The sequence below is a fragment of the Neophocaena asiaeorientalis genome, unplaced genomic scaffold (assembly GCF_003031525.2).
Source record: "Neophocaena asiaeorientalis asiaeorientalis breed wild unplaced genomic scaffold, Neophocaena_asiaeorientalis_V1.1 scaffold597, whole genome shotgun sequence".
Lineage (NCBI taxonomy): Eukaryota > Metazoa > Chordata > Mammalia > Artiodactyla > Phocoenidae > Neophocaena > Neophocaena asiaeorientalis.
The window spans coordinates 2,677,898-2,695,805 of NW_020172664.1; the positions used below are offsets into that span (position 1 = coordinate 2,677,898).

Genomic DNA, 17,908 nt, shown 5'->3' on the forward strand with positions numbered 1-17,908 from the left:
AATGGAATATTACTCAGCCATAAAAAGGAACAAAATTGGGTCATCTGTAGAGACGTGGAGGGACCTAGAGACTGTCATACAGAGTGAATAACTCAGAAAGAGAAAAACAAATACTGTATATTAACACATATATGTGGAATCTAGAAAATTGGTACAAATGAACCGGTTTGCAAGGCAGAAATAGAGACACAGATGTAGAGAACAAACATATGGACACCAAGGGGGGAAATTGGCGGGAGGGTTGTTGGGATGAATTGGGAGACTCGGATTGACATGTATACACTAATATGTATAAACTAGATAACTACTAAGAAACTGCTGTATAAAGAAAAATTCAAAAAAAAAAGGAAGTCTAAAGAAAACAAAAAAACCCCTGAAGTTATGATTTGCAAATATTTTCTCCCATTTTGTAGGTTGCCTTTAACCACTGCGCCACCAGGGAAGCCCGGATTAACACTTTTATCATTATAAAATGTCCTTCTTTGTTTCTGATAATTTTTGTCTGAAAGTCTACTGCCACTCCTGCTCTTTTGGTTACTGTTTGCATGGTATTTCTTTTTCCATTCCCCTACTTTCAACCCATTTGTGTCTTTGAATCTAAGCTATGTCTCTTGCAGACAACATAGAGTTGTATCATGTATTTTTAATGCAGTCTGCCAATACTTGCCTTTAACTGGAGAGTTTAATCCATTTCAAGATAATTACTGTTAGGGTAGGATTTATATCTGCCATTTAAAAAATTTGTTTTCTGTTGTATCTTAGGCCTTTTTGTTCCTCTGTTTCTCAATTACTGTTTTATTTTGTGTTGAAATGATATACTACAAAATGCCTCTTTAACTGCCTTGTCATTTCTTTTACTGTGTATTTTCAAGTGACTTTCTTTGTGATTTCCCTGAAGATTACAACTGACATCTAAATTTGTAACAGTCTACTCTGGGATAATACTATCTTAATTCCAATAGCACAGAAAAATTTGCTCCTATGTAGCTGTTTCCCCCCACCCCTGGCTGTTACTGTCTCATATTACATCTTTATAACTTAGTGTGTCCATTAACATAAATTTAGAGTTACTGCTTTATGCAGTCATCTTTTTTTTTTTTTAATTTATTTATTTTTTAAAACATCTTTATTGGGGTATAATTGCTTTACAATGGTGATGCAGTCATCTTTTAAAGCAGATAGGAGAAAAAATGTTTACACACAAAACATACTTTACTTTTGCCTTTTATATTTACCTGTACAGTTACCTTTACTAGTGGTCTCTATTTATTAATGTGGATTTGAGTACTAAGTGTCGTTTTGTTTAAGCCTGAAGGACGCCCTTCATTATTTGCAGAGGTGGTCTGGTAGTGACACAGTCTCTTACTTTTTGTTTACCTGGCAGTATTTTAAATTCTCCTTCCTTTTTGAAGGGTATAAATTTTTGATGGATATAGAATTCTTGGTTGACAGGTTCTTTTCTTTCAGCACTATGCATATGTCATCCTACTGCCTGCTGGCCTTTATAGCTTCTGATGAGAAATCAGCTACTAACCTTATTGAACATCACTTGTAACTGATGAGTCACGTCTTTATTGTCGCTTTCAAGATTTTCTGTCTTTTAACAGTTTGATCATGATGAGTCTAGCTATGAATTTCTTTGAGTTTATCATATCTGGAGTTTGTTGAACTCCTGGGATATTTAATGTTTTTCATCAAATTTGGGAAGTTTTTGGCCAAAAACTTCAAATATACTTTCTGTCCTTTTCTTGTCTTCTTTGGGGACTTCCATTATGTGTATGTTGGTAAGTCTGATGCTATCCTACAGGTATCCACTCATTTTTCTTCATTACGTTTCTTTCTGTTCCTCAAACTGCATAATCTCAATCTATCTTCAAGTTTTGGGGTTCATTTCCCATGACTCAAATCTGCCACTGAATCTCTTCAGTTAATTTTTCATTTCATTTACTGCACTTTTTAACTCCAGAACATTATTTCTATCTTTTAATTAATATTCTCTAGGTGGTGAGATTGTTCTTGTACTTTCATGTAGATGTTTAGGTATAATTTCTTTTAGTTCTTTGCACATTAAAATTTTTTTTTATTGGAGTATAGTTAATTTACAGTGTTGTTAGTTTCAGCTGTACAGCAAAGTGAATCAGTTATACATATACCTATATCCATTCTTTGAGCTGTACAGTAGGTTCTTATTAGCTGTTTTATATTTATTACTGTGTATTTGTTAATCCTAATTTCCTAATTTATCTGCTCCCCCTCCCTTCACCTTTGGTAACCATAAGTTTGTTTTTTACATCTGTGACTCTATTGCTGTTTTGTAAATAAGTTCATTTGTACCACTTTTTTTAGATTCCACATATAAGTGATATCATATGATATTTGTCTTTCTCTGGCTTACTTCACTTAGCATGATAATCTCTCGGTCCATCCATATTGCTGCAAATGGCATTATTTTGTGCTTTTTTTATGGCTGAGTAATATTCCATTGTATATACGTACCACATCTTCTTTATCCATTCCTCTGCTGATGGACATTTCATTTGCTTTGATGTCTTGGCTATTGTAAATAGGGCTGTGATGAACAAGAGGGTGCATGTATCTTTTCAAATTACAGTACTCTCCAGATATATGTACCAATTTACATCCCCACCAACAGTGCAAGAGAATTCCCTTTTCTCCACACCCTCTCTAGCATTTACTGTTTGTAGATTTTTTGATGATGGTCATTCTGACTGGTGTGAGGTGATACCTCATTGTAGTTTTGATTTGCATTTCTCTAATAATTAGTGATGTTGAGCATCTTTTCAGGTGCTTTTTGGCCATCTGTGTGTCTTTTTTGGAGAAATGTCTATTTAGATCTTCCACCCATTTTTTGATTGGGTCATTTTTTTTTTTTTTTTTTGATATTGAGCTGCATGAGCCGTTTGTGTATCTTGGAGATTAATCCATTGTCAGTTGCTTCAGTTGCAAATATTTTCTCCCATTCTGTGGGTTGTCTTTTCGTTTTGTTTATGGTTTCCTTTGCTGTGCAAAAGCTTTTAAGTTTAATTAGGTCCCATTTGTTTATTTTTGTTTTTATTTTCATTACTCTAGGGGGTGGATCAAAAAAGATCTTGCTGTGATTTATGTCAGAGAGTGTTCTGCCTATGTTTTCCTCTAAGAGTTTTACAGTGTCTGGTCTTACATTTCGGTCTCAAATGGATTTGAGTTTATTTTTGTGTATGGTGTTTGTTAGAGAGTGTTCTAATTTCATTCTTTTGCATGTAGCTGTCCAGTTTTCCCAGCACCACTTATTGAAGAGACTCTCTTTTCTCCATTGTATATCTCTGTCTCCTTTGTCATAGATTAGTTGACCATAGGTGAGTGGGTTTATCTCTGGACTTCTATCCTGTTCCATTGATCTATATTTCTGTTTTTGTGCCAGTACCATACTGTTTTGATTACTGTAGTCTTTGCACATATTTTAAATGGATGATTTTTAAATGTATATTTAGTCAAGTTCAGTGTCTGGGCATCTTCAGGGACATTTTCTATTGACTGCTTCTTTTCCTATATATGGGCTATACTTTCTTGTTTCTAACTGTCTCATAATATTTTGTTGAAAACTGAACATTTAAAATAATGTGGTAACACTGGAAATCAAACTCCTGCCTGCTCCTCAGGGATTGCTGTTGTGGCTTTTTCTTGTTTCTCATTGTTTAACAACTTTCCTAAACTAATTCTGTAAAGCCTGTATTCTTTACAGTATGTGGCCACTGAAGTCTCTACCTAGTGGTCAGCTAACAACTGAACAGAGATTTCCTTATACACCTGGACCCAGTTAAGTCTCCTGGTCTTTGCTGAGGGACTCTATATGAGTTTTGGGACACACCTCCAACACTCAACCAGGTTGTTGACAACTCTGCCTAAGTCTTCACTTCCTGCTTGTGCAGAGCCTCAAGGTCAGCCAAAGGTGACAGTTTAGGGCCTACTAGTTGACTCTGAAAGTTTTTGCCACTTTTTTCACTGCTTTTATGGAGGAGCAAATTTTTGGCGGTCCTTACTCTACTATTTTCATTACCTTCTTGCTCTTGACTTTTGAACTGAAGTAGGTATACTGTATAAACCATACATGCAACTACTACACCACCACATTTGAGAATCTCATCCTACTACAGAGGAATGAGGTGGCTGAGAAGGCTGTAAAGGAATGCAGGCATAATTTTTCTGTCTTTAAGTGGTATGTAATCCAGTTTCAAGGAAAAAACACACACCAAAAAAGATAAAAGACAGTATCAGTGGCTGGTACCTTTAGGAACACAGTAAATGCTGATTTAATAAATAAATGCAAGTCTTAGAATTTCAGAAGGGATTCACTAAGGTGGAAAAAATAGAGGTCTCTTGGGTCTTGACAGAAGTCTAGGACGGTGGTGAGAACAGGGAAGAACATGCCAAAAAGGAAGGATTATTCAAAGTTTTAGAGGGTTTTAAACATTCTTAATACAAGCCTTTATATATTCTGGATGCAAATCCTTTGTCAAACATGGGTGCCAACTTTTATGTTGGTATTCACAAATAAATGACAATAATCATGTGTCTTGAGAGACAGAGTCACTGATGGGAATAATGGAAGATAAACTCATCAAGAAAGGGATTAGTGAAAGAGCTTGAATGCTAACACAAGGAGTTAATACTTGATTCTAGAATGTGGCAAACTATGGCCATAGCCCTCAAGCCAAATCTGGCTATCTATTTTCGTTAGTAAAGTTTAATTGGAACACAGCCAAGCCAGTTTGTTCACTATCGTCTATGGCTGCTTTACTGCTAAAATAAGCAAGCTGAGTAGTTGCAACAAAGCCCATATGGCCCACAGCGCCCAAAGTGCCTCCTACTTGACCCTGATAGTGGCCATGAGTGCTTGCACACACTCAGGCTGAAGCCTCAGCCCTGGATAATAAAAGAAATTAAGGATACAGGAAACAGTTCAGACTACTTTCAAAAATCTAGATATAAGGTGAGCAGCAGTGGACTGAGGGGAATTTTGCAGGACTTATGACTGGTTGAAGGGGAAGGGTAGAAGGTCAAAAACGTCCAAGATTTTGAATTTCTATGATTGGTTGAAAGATAGTAGTGAACCAGATGTAAAATAGATAGTTAGTGGGAAGCAGCTGCATAGCACAGGGAGATCAGCTTGGTGCTTTGTGACCACCTAGACGGGTGGGATAGGGAGGGGATGTGCGGATATACCTATACGCATAGTTGATTCACTTTGTTATACAGCAGAAACTAACACACCATTGTAAAGCAATTATACTCCAAGAAAGGTGTTAAATAAAAATAAATAAATAAAACTTAAAAAAGAAAAATAAGATGGTAGTGGTAACTGAAACAGCACGTTTGGAGTAAACTTAGGTGGAAGTACAGTATGACGAATTTGTCTTTAAACGTGTTAAGTTTTATGTATTACTGAAACTCCCAACTAGGATACTGAAAGTAGTTACAGATATAATACTTCCACTTGGGAGAGATGGCAGGTTTGGAAAGGGGGATTTGAAAGTTCTTTGAATAGCTGAAAACACAAAAAATAGAAGTGACCTCCTAGGATGACTGTAGAGAAAGAATAATTGAGTGGAGGACTAGGTATTAGCTATACTCACATATATAAAGCAGAAGACAGGAAGAAGTAGAGTCAGTGGAGACAGTATAGGAGTGGCCAGAGAAAAGGTGAGAATTGGGGAGCACAGTATATGTCATGTAGGCTGTAAAAGTGGTTTTAAGAATGAAGGTACAAGGATGGAGAAAAGTCTATAAAGGAAAGAGTGAAAAGATAAAAAGTCAACTGGAATGGCAAAGCGTCCAAGATGCCAAAAAGAATATCAAGGCAGGGGGTAGTTAATTTTTCAGATGAATTTCTAAAATGCAATGTTTTATAACTTTCATACTAGAAAGCCTGCAGAGAAGTAGACTTCACATTTATGAAGAGATATTCCACCTTTCTATTGACTTAATTTTCACTACAAGATAATAACTCATGTACTAGAGAGCTAAAGGATGATCATCATCTCTATTAAGAGAAACATCCCCAAAAGAGGATTACAGAAATGACTGGGAATAAGAGAGAAGTGTAAAGTTATTAAAAATTGATGAAAAGACTGACAAAAAGGAAAGCGTGCTGCACCAGAGCATAAAAGCCAATAGGGAAGCCTGGAAGGATAAATAGGTACAGTGGCCACTTCTCTAAATACTGCTGTACTCTATTACATGCCTTGTCCAACCAACCTCTCTTAACTAAATGAAATACCTTATTGTATTATAATTGTTTGTATGTGTAAGACCCAACCAAAAGTCCCTGAGTGAAAAAAACTATTATTTACATCTTCACTGACTAATATCCACATAGTGGATAAATATTCATTGAATCACTATGCTAATACATATTTCTTTTTGCAAGATGCTGGGAAAACTTAACCAGAGTTGAAAATTTTTGTTTTTAACTTCCTGACAGGAAAACTTCATTAAATGTATTAGTAAAAAATTCATTAAATGAATTTTTAAAATACATTTAAAAAATTAAATGTATTAGTAAAAAAAACTTGGGCTTCCCTGGTGGCACAGTGGTTGAGAGTCCGCCTGCCGATGCAGGGGACGCGGGTTCGTGCCCCGGTCTGGGAAGATCCCACATGCCGCGGAGTGGCTAGGCCCGTGAGCCACGGCCGCTGAGCCTGCACGTCTGGAGCCTGTGCTCCACAACAGGAGAGGCCACAACAGTGAGAGGCCCGCATACCGCAAAGAAAAAAAAAAAAAATTCAACTTACTGGCCTACAGATCACACACAGGAAGTAAAGGAAAAGTTCACGGGTACTTTATGACATCCATCAAAACCAATTATGTTGTTCATAAAATGTATTAGCCATGACATGGATAGCTTTTTTGAATTGCAAATAAAAACAGGGAAACAAAAGAGAAAATCAGAAGAGGATGAATAAAAGGTTGAGGATGTTTCCCACCATGAAACGATCTGAGTCTGAGTTGGTGACTACACTTAAAAAGGGAAAAACAGTGTATATGAACTCCCAACAAAGGTATAAAAGGAGGTTGAAAGAGGAGAAATACAGGCGTGATTCTCCTCATTGGCCACTAGGTGGTGGCAGTGACCCAGGACGGTTCAGTTGTGAGGTTTAGAAATCAGGAGCCTGAAGTAAGCAACTGCTTGGCTATTTGCAGGTAAGAGACTGTGGGAGAATGACATTCTATTTGTTTAATAAAAAATTTGAAAGCAAACGTTCTGAAACAGTAGGAAAATTCATCAACACGTTATGAAAGGTTTACTATAAAATGATTATGAAAAAAACAACTGTACTTGTCCACTCACCTTTACTACATTGTCCCCTGATTGTCCATTATTTCGTAAACAATCTAGACATATAGCAATTTGTGGGTCACTTCTGTGATAGTCTTTATCATCTTGATTTTCATCACCTTCTTCATCTACTTTAGGTTTGTCAACTTTTGAAGTATCATCTGTATAATTTAAATAAAGCTAAGTTAACTCAGTTATTTTATAGTTAAGCAACAATATACTAACCATGAAAACAAAAATAAACTTTAAAAACATTTCTTAACAGTTTTTGAGGAAGAATATATAACTGAAACTTTTAGTACCTTTAAATGTCCCAAGCACTCAACAATGGAAATATTTTTAAAAAACCCATCAGTGACTTATGAACATAGCTTACGACTTCTAGGCTCACTGGGACATCCAAATGAAAGACTCAGGACTAGCTATATTTGGTCACAAAAATGACTGCCATTAGTGATGAGACCACTTAGAAATTGATAAGATATAAAACACTTCCAAATTCTATATATATTCAAAACTTAAAACCAAGTACTCTTTTCAAACTAAAATATTCTCTAAGTTCTCAAAATTTCAAATTATTAGATATTCATAAAATTAGCTAGTGAAATAAGTAGAATGAATTAGCTTTTTTAACATGTATGTAACTATGTAGCATTAAAACACCATCAAAGAAATCTGAGTAGCATACTATAAACAAATGTATTTAACCTATGAAATACCAGAAGGCTACATATAATGCGACTGTATTTGTTGATTCATTCATTTACTGAGTGCCTTTAACTCTGTTAAGACTAAGCCTGAGGAAACAATATTGAAACTGTAGTGTTATCATCCTCACCCTCATCGTGTCAGAGTATCTAGGAGGAGGTACAGGCAAGTAAAGAAAACAGACGCAGATGTCGATAAGGACTTTGATATAAGAGGTAAGATAGACCAGGTGGGCACATATAACAGAGTTAATAAACCCAAACTCTGGGGTGAAGCAGAGATTCAGGGGAGATTTCCAGATAAAATGTCTGTAAGCTGAAACTTGAAAGAATTAGTCAGCCAAGCATTACAGTATAGAAAATCCCAGGGAAAAAAAAGACCACTTAGCTCCTCTTTAATGACTGTAGTAAAAGCATTACAGATGTTATCATACAGGGCAGGTGGGTTCTCTCTTCTGCCTTTTTGTACGGAACCCACATAGACAGGAGCTGCCTTCTATGAACCAAGATCCAGCTCCAAGAAAAGGTCCAAATTCTTCACCCAAACTAAAGACCAAATATGATAAAATACTTTAAAAAGGCAGAAATATGGGAAAAGGGATAAACGCAAAGTAGGCTACAGTCCTTCGCTAGTCAATCTGTAAGACACACAGTCATGGACTAACCCGACCCCATAGCTTCTGACGACAAGCCCTGGCTACTGTCCTCCTGAAAAAGCAGGCAAAAACTGGAACATTCAGTCAATTTTACCTATATTTTTAGTACAGCACTACTGTCTAAATTGCAATTTACACTTGGGTAAAACAAGCCTTTAGTTAAGTCGTTCTTTGCCAGGCTTGGCTTCTTTGCCCATTTCAGTGTTTTGATTATAGATTAAAAATAATCCCTTGCTACCTTATTCCAATCATTCAAAACTATTCTCAAACCTCCCCTGCTACAGGAAGCCAGCCCTGCACAGTTAAGTTGAACTAAAAAAACTCTGATCCCCATTTTACATATGAAGTGAGAAAGCCATTTTAATGATATGTAATTGACAATCCTGTGAATCGTATGGAAAAACCAGGGAAGGAAGACTGAGCTCACAAGTGAGCCTATAAAAACAGACATATATCCTTGAAAGATTTCAATGGTATTTTTAGGCCATCTTGAAACAAACCTCATATTTAATGTCAATAGGAAAGGATACTACTTAAAATTTCAGATATGTTGTCCTTTTTTTTCTTTTGTGTGAATTATATACACGCTAAAAACATTACTCTGCCCAGTAATGTTTGCCACTTTCCTTAATTATTAAAAATTGCTGATTTCTGAGGCTCCTGGGACCCAAAAGGGAAATTTGGTCACTTAGCATAGGTGATGGGGAAAATTCCCATAAGTGTCTAGAAATATTTTTCAAATTTTAGGATATATAAATTTGTATCATCTGAGCTCTACCTATGAAAAGTTTGTTCCAGATTATCAGAGCATAGCAAGATCCTCTGATCTGGCTCTCAGCTACATCCCAGTTCCCTCTCCTATTAAACACACAAAATAAAATACAACAGCAAATGCCTCACTGTTTAGTTGCGGGCTATGGCTATTTCTTACTTCAGTCTCCTTTAGCTCTCCAGCTAATATTGCTATAATCAGCGGTCACTTTTCTGTTTTATCTCCTTTTTCTCTTCCCAATTTCCTCTATTTCCAATTACCTTCAACTGGACTGACTCCAGATTTACATGCATTTATATAAAATCTCATGATTCTATATAAAAAGTTCATAATCAGAGAAAGGTTCAGAATGTAAAGGGGTACATGAATTGTACCCCTTGTACAGGAGAAACTTGAGCTTGAAGAGACAGATTAGTTCACCACAGCTACAAAAAGCTGACCAATTTGAGAGATTCCATCAGATATAGAAGTAAAAAAAAAAATCACCTTGTCCATTTTCTTGAGGCTTGTTTTTCTTCCAAAATTCAGACTCACGCTCAAGTTCTTCTAATTTAAAAGAAAATATTATGAAAGTAATAGAAACACAATCATGAAGTCTTTAACAGAAATGGTGATTTCACAAAACACAAAACTCTGCAAGAACCCAAAGAGCAACTTACGTTCTCGTAGTCCAGGGACCAACTTAAATATAATTTCCTCTAATGTGTTATCCAACCTTCCAAAGAGGAAAAAAGAGAATATACAAACAATGAAGACATCAAAATCCAACAGGTAAACCATTTAAGATCTGCATCTCACATATACTACAAAATATAGAACATACACAGTTTTGGCACAAGTACCACACCCAACTGCTCTGCGAGTGGAGCACATCTATTGTAGCCTGTCCCAGTGGAACACAGATTAGAAAAATGGTCCCGTCCCCAGCTCTGTCTACAATCTTGCCCCTCTGAACAGGACCTTGATAAAGGGATGGAGTCTATTTCTCTACTCTGAGAATATGGGCTAGCCCTGAAATGTGCTCGGGCCAAAAGGATGTGGCACAAGTGACACTGCTTAGCTCTGAGCGCAAGCCTTATGAGGCATATCATGTGCTTTGTTGGTGTGCTTTCTTGGAATCCTGCCACCATTAGAACGAGTCTGGAGGACGTGACGCTATGTCCAAGGACAAGCTGCCCTGCTGAGGCCACCTCACACTAGGTCATGGACAGTCCAACCCAACAGGACAGAACCCAGGCCAGGATCGGCAGGGCAGCGACTGACCAGCCTCTGACTGCAGTCACCTGAGCGAGCCCAGCCAAGACCAGCAGACCCACGTGGATCTGTGAGCCACACAGAACTGTGAGGAATAGTAAGTGCTTTTACTGTTGTGTTCAGCATGAAAGTTAGGGGTGGTTTGTTATACAGCAATAGCTGATGCAGCCAGCTATTGCTTTCAAAATCTCCACCACAACTCTGGCTCTTTCCTATGAAAGAAATAATCTCCAGTCTTCTCTTCTGAGAAATTTAGACCATTTTTCCTAGATAAAAAACGTAAATATTTCCCTTGACATTTTTCTCGTCTCCTTTTCCTGCTGTATCTGAGCACAACTCTTCCTTTCCACGGCTTTCATTTCTTCATCTTGTCCTGCTGCTCCTGAGACACCCTTTCCGCTCATCTCCTTCACCCTGCTCGGAGGCACTACTCCTCTCCAACTGAAAACACGGCTACGCTTCTCACATCTAAAAAGCCCCCAAACCTTGGCTTAACCTATTGTCTTTTCAAGCTGTTAGCAGATACACAACCTCTTCTTCCAACCGGAAAAACTATGAAATCGCAGTTGACATTATTTCTGTCACATATTTTTGCTTCTTTTACTCGACTGAACTCCTCACATCATCCATAACTTCCATAATGAACAGATATAAATTTCTTTGAGAGCTAAAATTTTTAAAATCTTACTTTTAAAGTCATTTTTCTCCTCATTGCTCTGCAGTAGTTTATCAGTGCTGCCTGACGCTGCCTCCTTGAAAATTTCCTTTCCTGGTTTTTCTTTTTTTCTATCAACTCCCTTTGTCCCCAAGATATTTTTCTTTTTCCAACTACCTCTACATCTGAGTATTCTCCTTTGCTCTGCTCTCTGCACCCTCTGACCTTTTCTACAGGCTGCCTTCCTTGAAGATCTCATCCACTTTTGTGACTTCAAAACTAACATATAAGCAGATAACATATATATATACACAAACACACATTGCATCTCTCTGCTGAGCTCAAGTTCCATACGTCCAACAGATGTTGAATATCCCAAGCACCTCCTTTTGTTCATATATGTCAAGACTATCTTATCTATTCTCCTTCAACAAAATACTGAATACCTGTCTTTTTAAAAATTAAATTTAGAAATGATACCATATCATTCCCAAATAGGCTCAAAATGCAAGCATTATTTTAACCTACCTGTCTCTCCTGCTTCACATACTTACTCACCAAGCCCCAGACAGCTGCTTCTCAATGTTTCTCCCACCCAGTCTTTCCACATTCCCATCCTTCCGTTCCCTCAATTACCACCCTATTTAGAGGACGGCATAGAGATGTTTCCCTTTACCTTGACATGCTCATCGTGAATTTTCCTTAAGCACTAATTTGATCATTATTTGCCTGCTCGAGAACTAATTTCTTCCTACCACCTGGCTTCACGTGTTTATATAACTTGAGTTCAACCTGCAAACTGTAACTGGTGCTGCTCTCTTGTTGCTCTTCTCTAGCCAACTGACTTACTCAATTATCCTCAAGAATGCCTCGCCTTTTCCAATCTGTTTTCCTCCCTCATGCCCTTCATCCTGGCTCAAATACTTTTTTCCAGTTCCTACTCTCCAACCAAACCGATGTTACCTGATTCTTCAGGACTTACCTACTAACTCCTCCACAGAGTTTTCCCAGACTATTTAATAGTAGCAGTGTTCAAGAGAAGTATTATTTCTCTTCTTCTTAATATTTGTTTTATCAATGTAATACACATGTATAATTTACAAATCAAACTTCCCTGTAACCTTATATGAAAACACAACATTTTTATGCCCCGCTCTCTCTGTTCCTGATTCCTACAACCCCAGGGGCAACTGCTTTCAAATCCAAGCTGTTTTGTCTAGTATTTACTTTCATATTTCTATATATATGATAGACGGATGATAGATTAAAAAACAAAGCCATTCTTTCTCTGCTGTCTAGGTCTTTCTGACCTCCTTCTGTGGGAGATAAAGGTTTAGCTCTCTGATACCATCCTGCCATGCCCCTTTCCTCCCAACATACGTTTTCCCAACTCTCATCTTCCTAATAGTCTTACTGTCATTTTAAAAATAATGAGTGTTTACATGGTTAGGATTATCTAAATATTCACAGTGTACTCTGATTAAAGATATCCCCTCCTTCAATTTTTTTCTTTCCCTGGCGTTAGTAATTGCTTTCATTTCTTCATCTGCTACATACCCATTGCCAAATTCTCTGAAAGCATTTTCTTCTCACTATGCACAAACGGTTCAGGAATCAACTAGTTCCATTCCTGTCCCCGTGGGACATCACCCCTCACCAACGTCATGTTCTCGCTGCCCTCGCCGTCCATTCAGGACTACCCCACAGCAGTCATTAGAGCCACAGCTTGCATGCACCTTGGACTCCCCTGTCCCTCCCTCACTTGCTCAAAATCATGTGGTGTAACCACACCACCAGTCCAATCCAGCTCTCCATCACCTTCTACCCATGCGCTGGAAAGCCCAACCACACCCCTTCAAATTCGTAACTACAACCCAGGTGTGCCTTTCAGGTTGCCAGGACTCACACTACACTTCGCAGTCCATTTATTCTCTTACTTTCCTGGACAACACACTTTCTTCTCTCGCCAACCCCTACACCCGCCTTTTCCATCCTTACTCTTGGCTGATAAACATCTTCTCCTCAGTGAGACACAAACTTGCAGACTCTGACCACCACGTCTACCTATGGCATCCGCACCCATGTCTACTCTGCCCTCCTACCTGCTGCTATACGTGACCTGTAGGAAGCCAGTCTCTTCTATTAGATTTCACTCCCTCTCAACCACCCAAGAACACTGCTTCAGCAATGCCCTCTCTCCCCAACTCTATTATTACCTTTTTGCTCTTTCTTGGATTAGTCCCTTCACACATGCCATTATTCCTCCCATATCACAACAAAACCGAAAACCTTCTTGACTGTACTTCTCTGAATGGCTACCACCCCATTTCTTTGCTCCCACTCCCATTTGTGGCAAAACTTGAAAAAGTTGTCTATACTCACTGTTTTTAATTCTTCTTCCTCCCTTTCTCTCTTGTAACAATCCAGTTAAGTTTTTGCCTCACAGCTCTACTGAAAGTGCTCTTGTCAAGGCTGATGACCTCCAAGTTGCTAAATCCAACTGTCAACTCTGTCTTCACCTTACAACATCAGACACAGTCCATCACTCCCTCTTCTTTGCTTGGCTTCCAAGCCACACACTTGGATCCTCCCTCTCCTGTATTGGCTGTGCCTTTTCAGTTTCCTTTGCTGGTTCTTCCTCCTCTCCCTGACCTCTCAATGTTGGAATGCTCCAGGGATCAATCCTTGGTCCTCTACTCTTCTCTCTGCACTCACACCCGTGCATGATCTCATCCAGTCCCACAGTTTTAAATACTGTCTACATGCTGAAGACTACCAGATATTTAACCCCAGCCAGACCTCTCCCCTTGAATCACAGACTTGTATATTCACCTGCCAACTTCTCTCTTCTCTGAAATGATTAACAGACTCAACTTGTCCAAATCCAAACTCCCCATCTACCTGTCCCCCAAACCTGCTCTATCCTTAGTCTTCCTTATCTCAGTTAATGACAAGCCCATTCTCTAATTGCTCAAGTCAGAGATCAGGTCCCCAGTCTCTGAGCTCCTGGCCCACTACCCAGGCTCCCATGCTGCTCCTCAGACAAGTTGCAGGTGCCCTCCTAACTCCTGACTCAGGTGGTGAGCACTGGCTGCTGTCCTGACCTGGGACAGGCACGCTTTCCTCAGATTTATGCACGGCTAATTCCCTCAGAGACAGCAATTCTGTGCTCAGATCTCACCTTCTCAATGAGGCCTATCCTCACCATTTTATTTAAAGCTGGCATCTGTCCCTCCCTTCATACCCCTGATGCCCCTCACTTGCAGCACCTTCTCAGAGTTGCTGATTCAGAGGGTCTGAGGCGGGGCCCAAGAACTGCCATTTCTAATAAGATACTAATGGTTTGGGGACCACACTTTGAAAACCAATGGGCCAGACGTTTACTTATAGACAAATTATTCCAACTATAGGTACTAACATAGAAAAGAAGTCTAAAATGTAAGACTTACAAATCCAGACTTACAGAATGATGGCAAACACCACACAGAGATGAAGTTAATAAGGGCTCTCTAGAGAATATCTAATTCTGTTTTTCAATGGGTACTTTCCTGAGATTGCACAGTTGATCTATGGTACAGCTATGGTAGGAACAGTGGGAAGAAAATGGGCTTAGTGGTGAGGACACCTGGCTTGTAGCTGGGAAGTAACATTTGAGTTTGCTAGGACCTTAGGCAATGTTGTATCACTTCTATAAATTTCAATTTCTAATCTTGAAAAAGGATTTGGATTAGGATCTTATGTAGCACTTCTATCTTTAAAAATATATGATTATACTTCTTTATATTATTACTATTTATTTGGTATAATGATTATACCAGTAAGTAAATGGTAAAAAGGTAGTCATTTTTAAAAATTCTTTTAAGTTCTACATAAATGTCTGTACACTCTTTTTGAATATATGATACAGTTTTAAAAATTAATAGTATCCAGATTAGTATCCCTGACCATCAGGTCTGCCCTCTTTCCACTACCGCGTAGCTCAGCAAATATAGAGTATTTTGTAGAATATTAAAATACTGAAAATAGGGGACTTCCTTGGTGGCGCAGTGGTTAAGAATCCTCCTGCCAATGCAGGGGACACAGGTTCGAGCCCTGGTCCGGGTAGATCCCACATGCCGTGGAGCAACTAAGCCCATGTGCCACAACTGCTGAAGCCCGTGTGCCTAGAGCCCGTGCTCCACAACAAGAGAAGCCACCGCAATGAGAAGCCTGCACACCACAAGGAAGAGTGGCCCCCGCTCGCTGCAACTAGAGAAAGCCTGCATGCAGCAACGAAGACCCAACACAGCGAAAATAAATAAATAAATCTAAAATACTGAAAATAACTACAACTAAAGTAACTTAGAGCCTGAGATAAAGTTATAATTTTTAACTTGGGAATGTGTTTCTTAAATATTTAATATGCACAGCCTTGTTTTTCATGTCCTCTTAATAAAATACTTTAAATTGAAATAAAATGCTTTAAAATGAAAATCATAAAACCTACATTAACTGAGTCAAAGCGCTAACAAATATGATGCATAATAAAAATTAAGAGTTTATATAATTTATTTAAGTTAGTTGAACTAAAAATACATTTACGTACCTCAACATTTCTAACGGGTTTGTCTCATGAACCTGGTTGCCACACCTTGGACAATCATTGCTGTCTTCAAAGTGCTGGACAATACAAGTCTTACAGACTGGGAAGAAAAAAGATGTTAGGTTAAAATGCATCATTTGAACTTAATGTAATTAGAAATAGCCCTTAAAAATTATCTACTGCATGTAAAATACCATTCTTTAATCAATAAAACCTTAAAATTATAACACTATAGGAAAGAACCAACTGAAATAAAGCCTACTGCCACAATATAAAAAGTACAGACTATTTTGCTTATTGTTTTTTTAAATATATTCACAAACCAAACAATTTATTCATAGCACTATAAAAACTGATGCGTTTACATAAAATGATAGGGCTTTCATTTAAAGAAGTAGAACAAGGAAAGGTAAAAGCTGGTAAGTCAGGCCCATCCTTTCTTCTCCAAATAAAAATCAAATCTGAAGCACAAAATCTGTGTAAATTAAAGATTCACTTTCCATGCAATGTTGAAAAAACCTGAAAATCTAGTATGTTATCTTTAGAGATTTTAGAAATTTACCCCCAAACTGGAAATATGAAAAAAATATTCTGTTAAAATTATCTCAAAATTAAATAGGGCTAGAAAGTACTCATAAATGTAAGCTTTGAACATACAGAATCTCAAATTCAAATATTTATGTGTGTGTGAAATTATTAATTACGAAACCATGGATTTTCTACGTAGCTCTATTTAGAAGACTGATGGTATCTGCAGATGTGGAACTCGCGGATATGGAGGGCTGACTGTAAGGGACTTGAGCCTCAGAAGATTTTGGTATCCACGGGGATCTTGGATAAATCAGCAAAATTGATGGATGGCAAAATAAAAAATACATATTATAAAAAAAAAAGTTGGTAAGTCTGCATTTATTTCTTTTACTAAAAGTTTATTTGAATGCAACATAAATAGTTCTTAATAATACTTGACAGTTTTCAGCATGTCTGGATTACTTTTTACTGGCAGGGTGCTCCTGGGACTAGCCAGGAGTTACAACGGAACTTCTGGCCTGTGCAGAGTATGATGAGTCTGTGCTCACAGATACCATAATTCCAAGGGGCACTAAGTATGGGTAGTGACATCAAGCTGGTACAAAAGCACGAGAGGTAAACCGAAAGAATGACTGAGAAACTGAAAGGGATAATTAAGATTTTAAATAAAGATTATAAACAAAGACAACAGAAATATGATTTGTGGCTTTTTGGCCACAAGCCTATACAGCCTGCCACTCCTCCACATAATACTAATCTTTCTGGTTATGAATCTCTCCCACCTTTTCCCTAAGCTTCTTACCTATCAACTGTCTTGCTCAAAAACCTTTGACATGTTTACAGCATCTGAACTATAAGAATTTTTCAGTCCAATTCCCTATTCCAATACCCCCTCCTCCATTTTATTACCCTGTGTAATCTTAAATTTTCACCTGGTACTGATCAGCTGCCCCTTTTACAACTCCATTACAAACTACTTTCCCCCCTCCTTAAAGCCCCACACTATCTAAAACAAGTAAAAGTTTATGTAAACAATTGATCAAGAGTAAACACTAGGATTCCTACCACTGAGATTAGGTCCGAAAATTCAAACACATCACACATACTGGTCAGAGCAACAATGGTCGGGGAAGAATTCTCCTCAGTAACTAATTTTAAAATTATCAGTACATACAGAGAATAGTATCTTGGTATTTCCTTTCACTTATTTATTCATTGATTCAATAGCCAAGCATTGTACTAGAAGTTGGGGGTGCAGGGGTAAACAAAACAAAGTCCATACCCTTATGGAGCTTATATTCTATTTGGGAAGTGAAAGAATTTTAGTTAGTAATAAGTGATATTTACAAAACAAATAGAAAAATGATAGAGTGTGTGTGTGTGTGTCAGAGAGAGAGAGAGAGAGAGAGAGAGAG

The 17,908-nt window shown here is 37.9% G+C and overlaps 1 protein-coding gene across 4 annotated transcripts in view; it reads right to left on the bottom strand.

The window, feature by feature from the left end:
* Positions 1-17,908, bottom strand: part of PCGF5 (polycomb group ring finger 5) — a 61,524-nt gene that overhangs the window by 28,271 nt on the left and 15,345 nt on the right. For 3 of the 4 annotated variants that reach the window (XR_003002488.1, XM_024739524.1, XM_024739522.1), the window contains exons 2-5: positions 15,966-16,062; positions 10,131-10,186; positions 9,958-10,017; positions 7,349-7,497 (exon numbers count right to left, since the gene is read on the bottom strand). Coding sequence is in view for 3 of the 4 variants with exons in the window: in XM_024739524.1 (XP_024595292.1) it covers positions 7,349-7,497; positions 9,958-10,017; positions 10,131-10,186; positions 15,966-16,062 (362 nt within the window). In the remaining variant the exon portion in view is untranslated. The remainder of the gene's footprint in view (positions 1-7,348; positions 7,498-9,957; positions 10,018-10,130; positions 10,187-15,965; positions 16,063-17,908) is intronic. The other variant, XM_024739523.1, reaches the window with a different exon arrangement.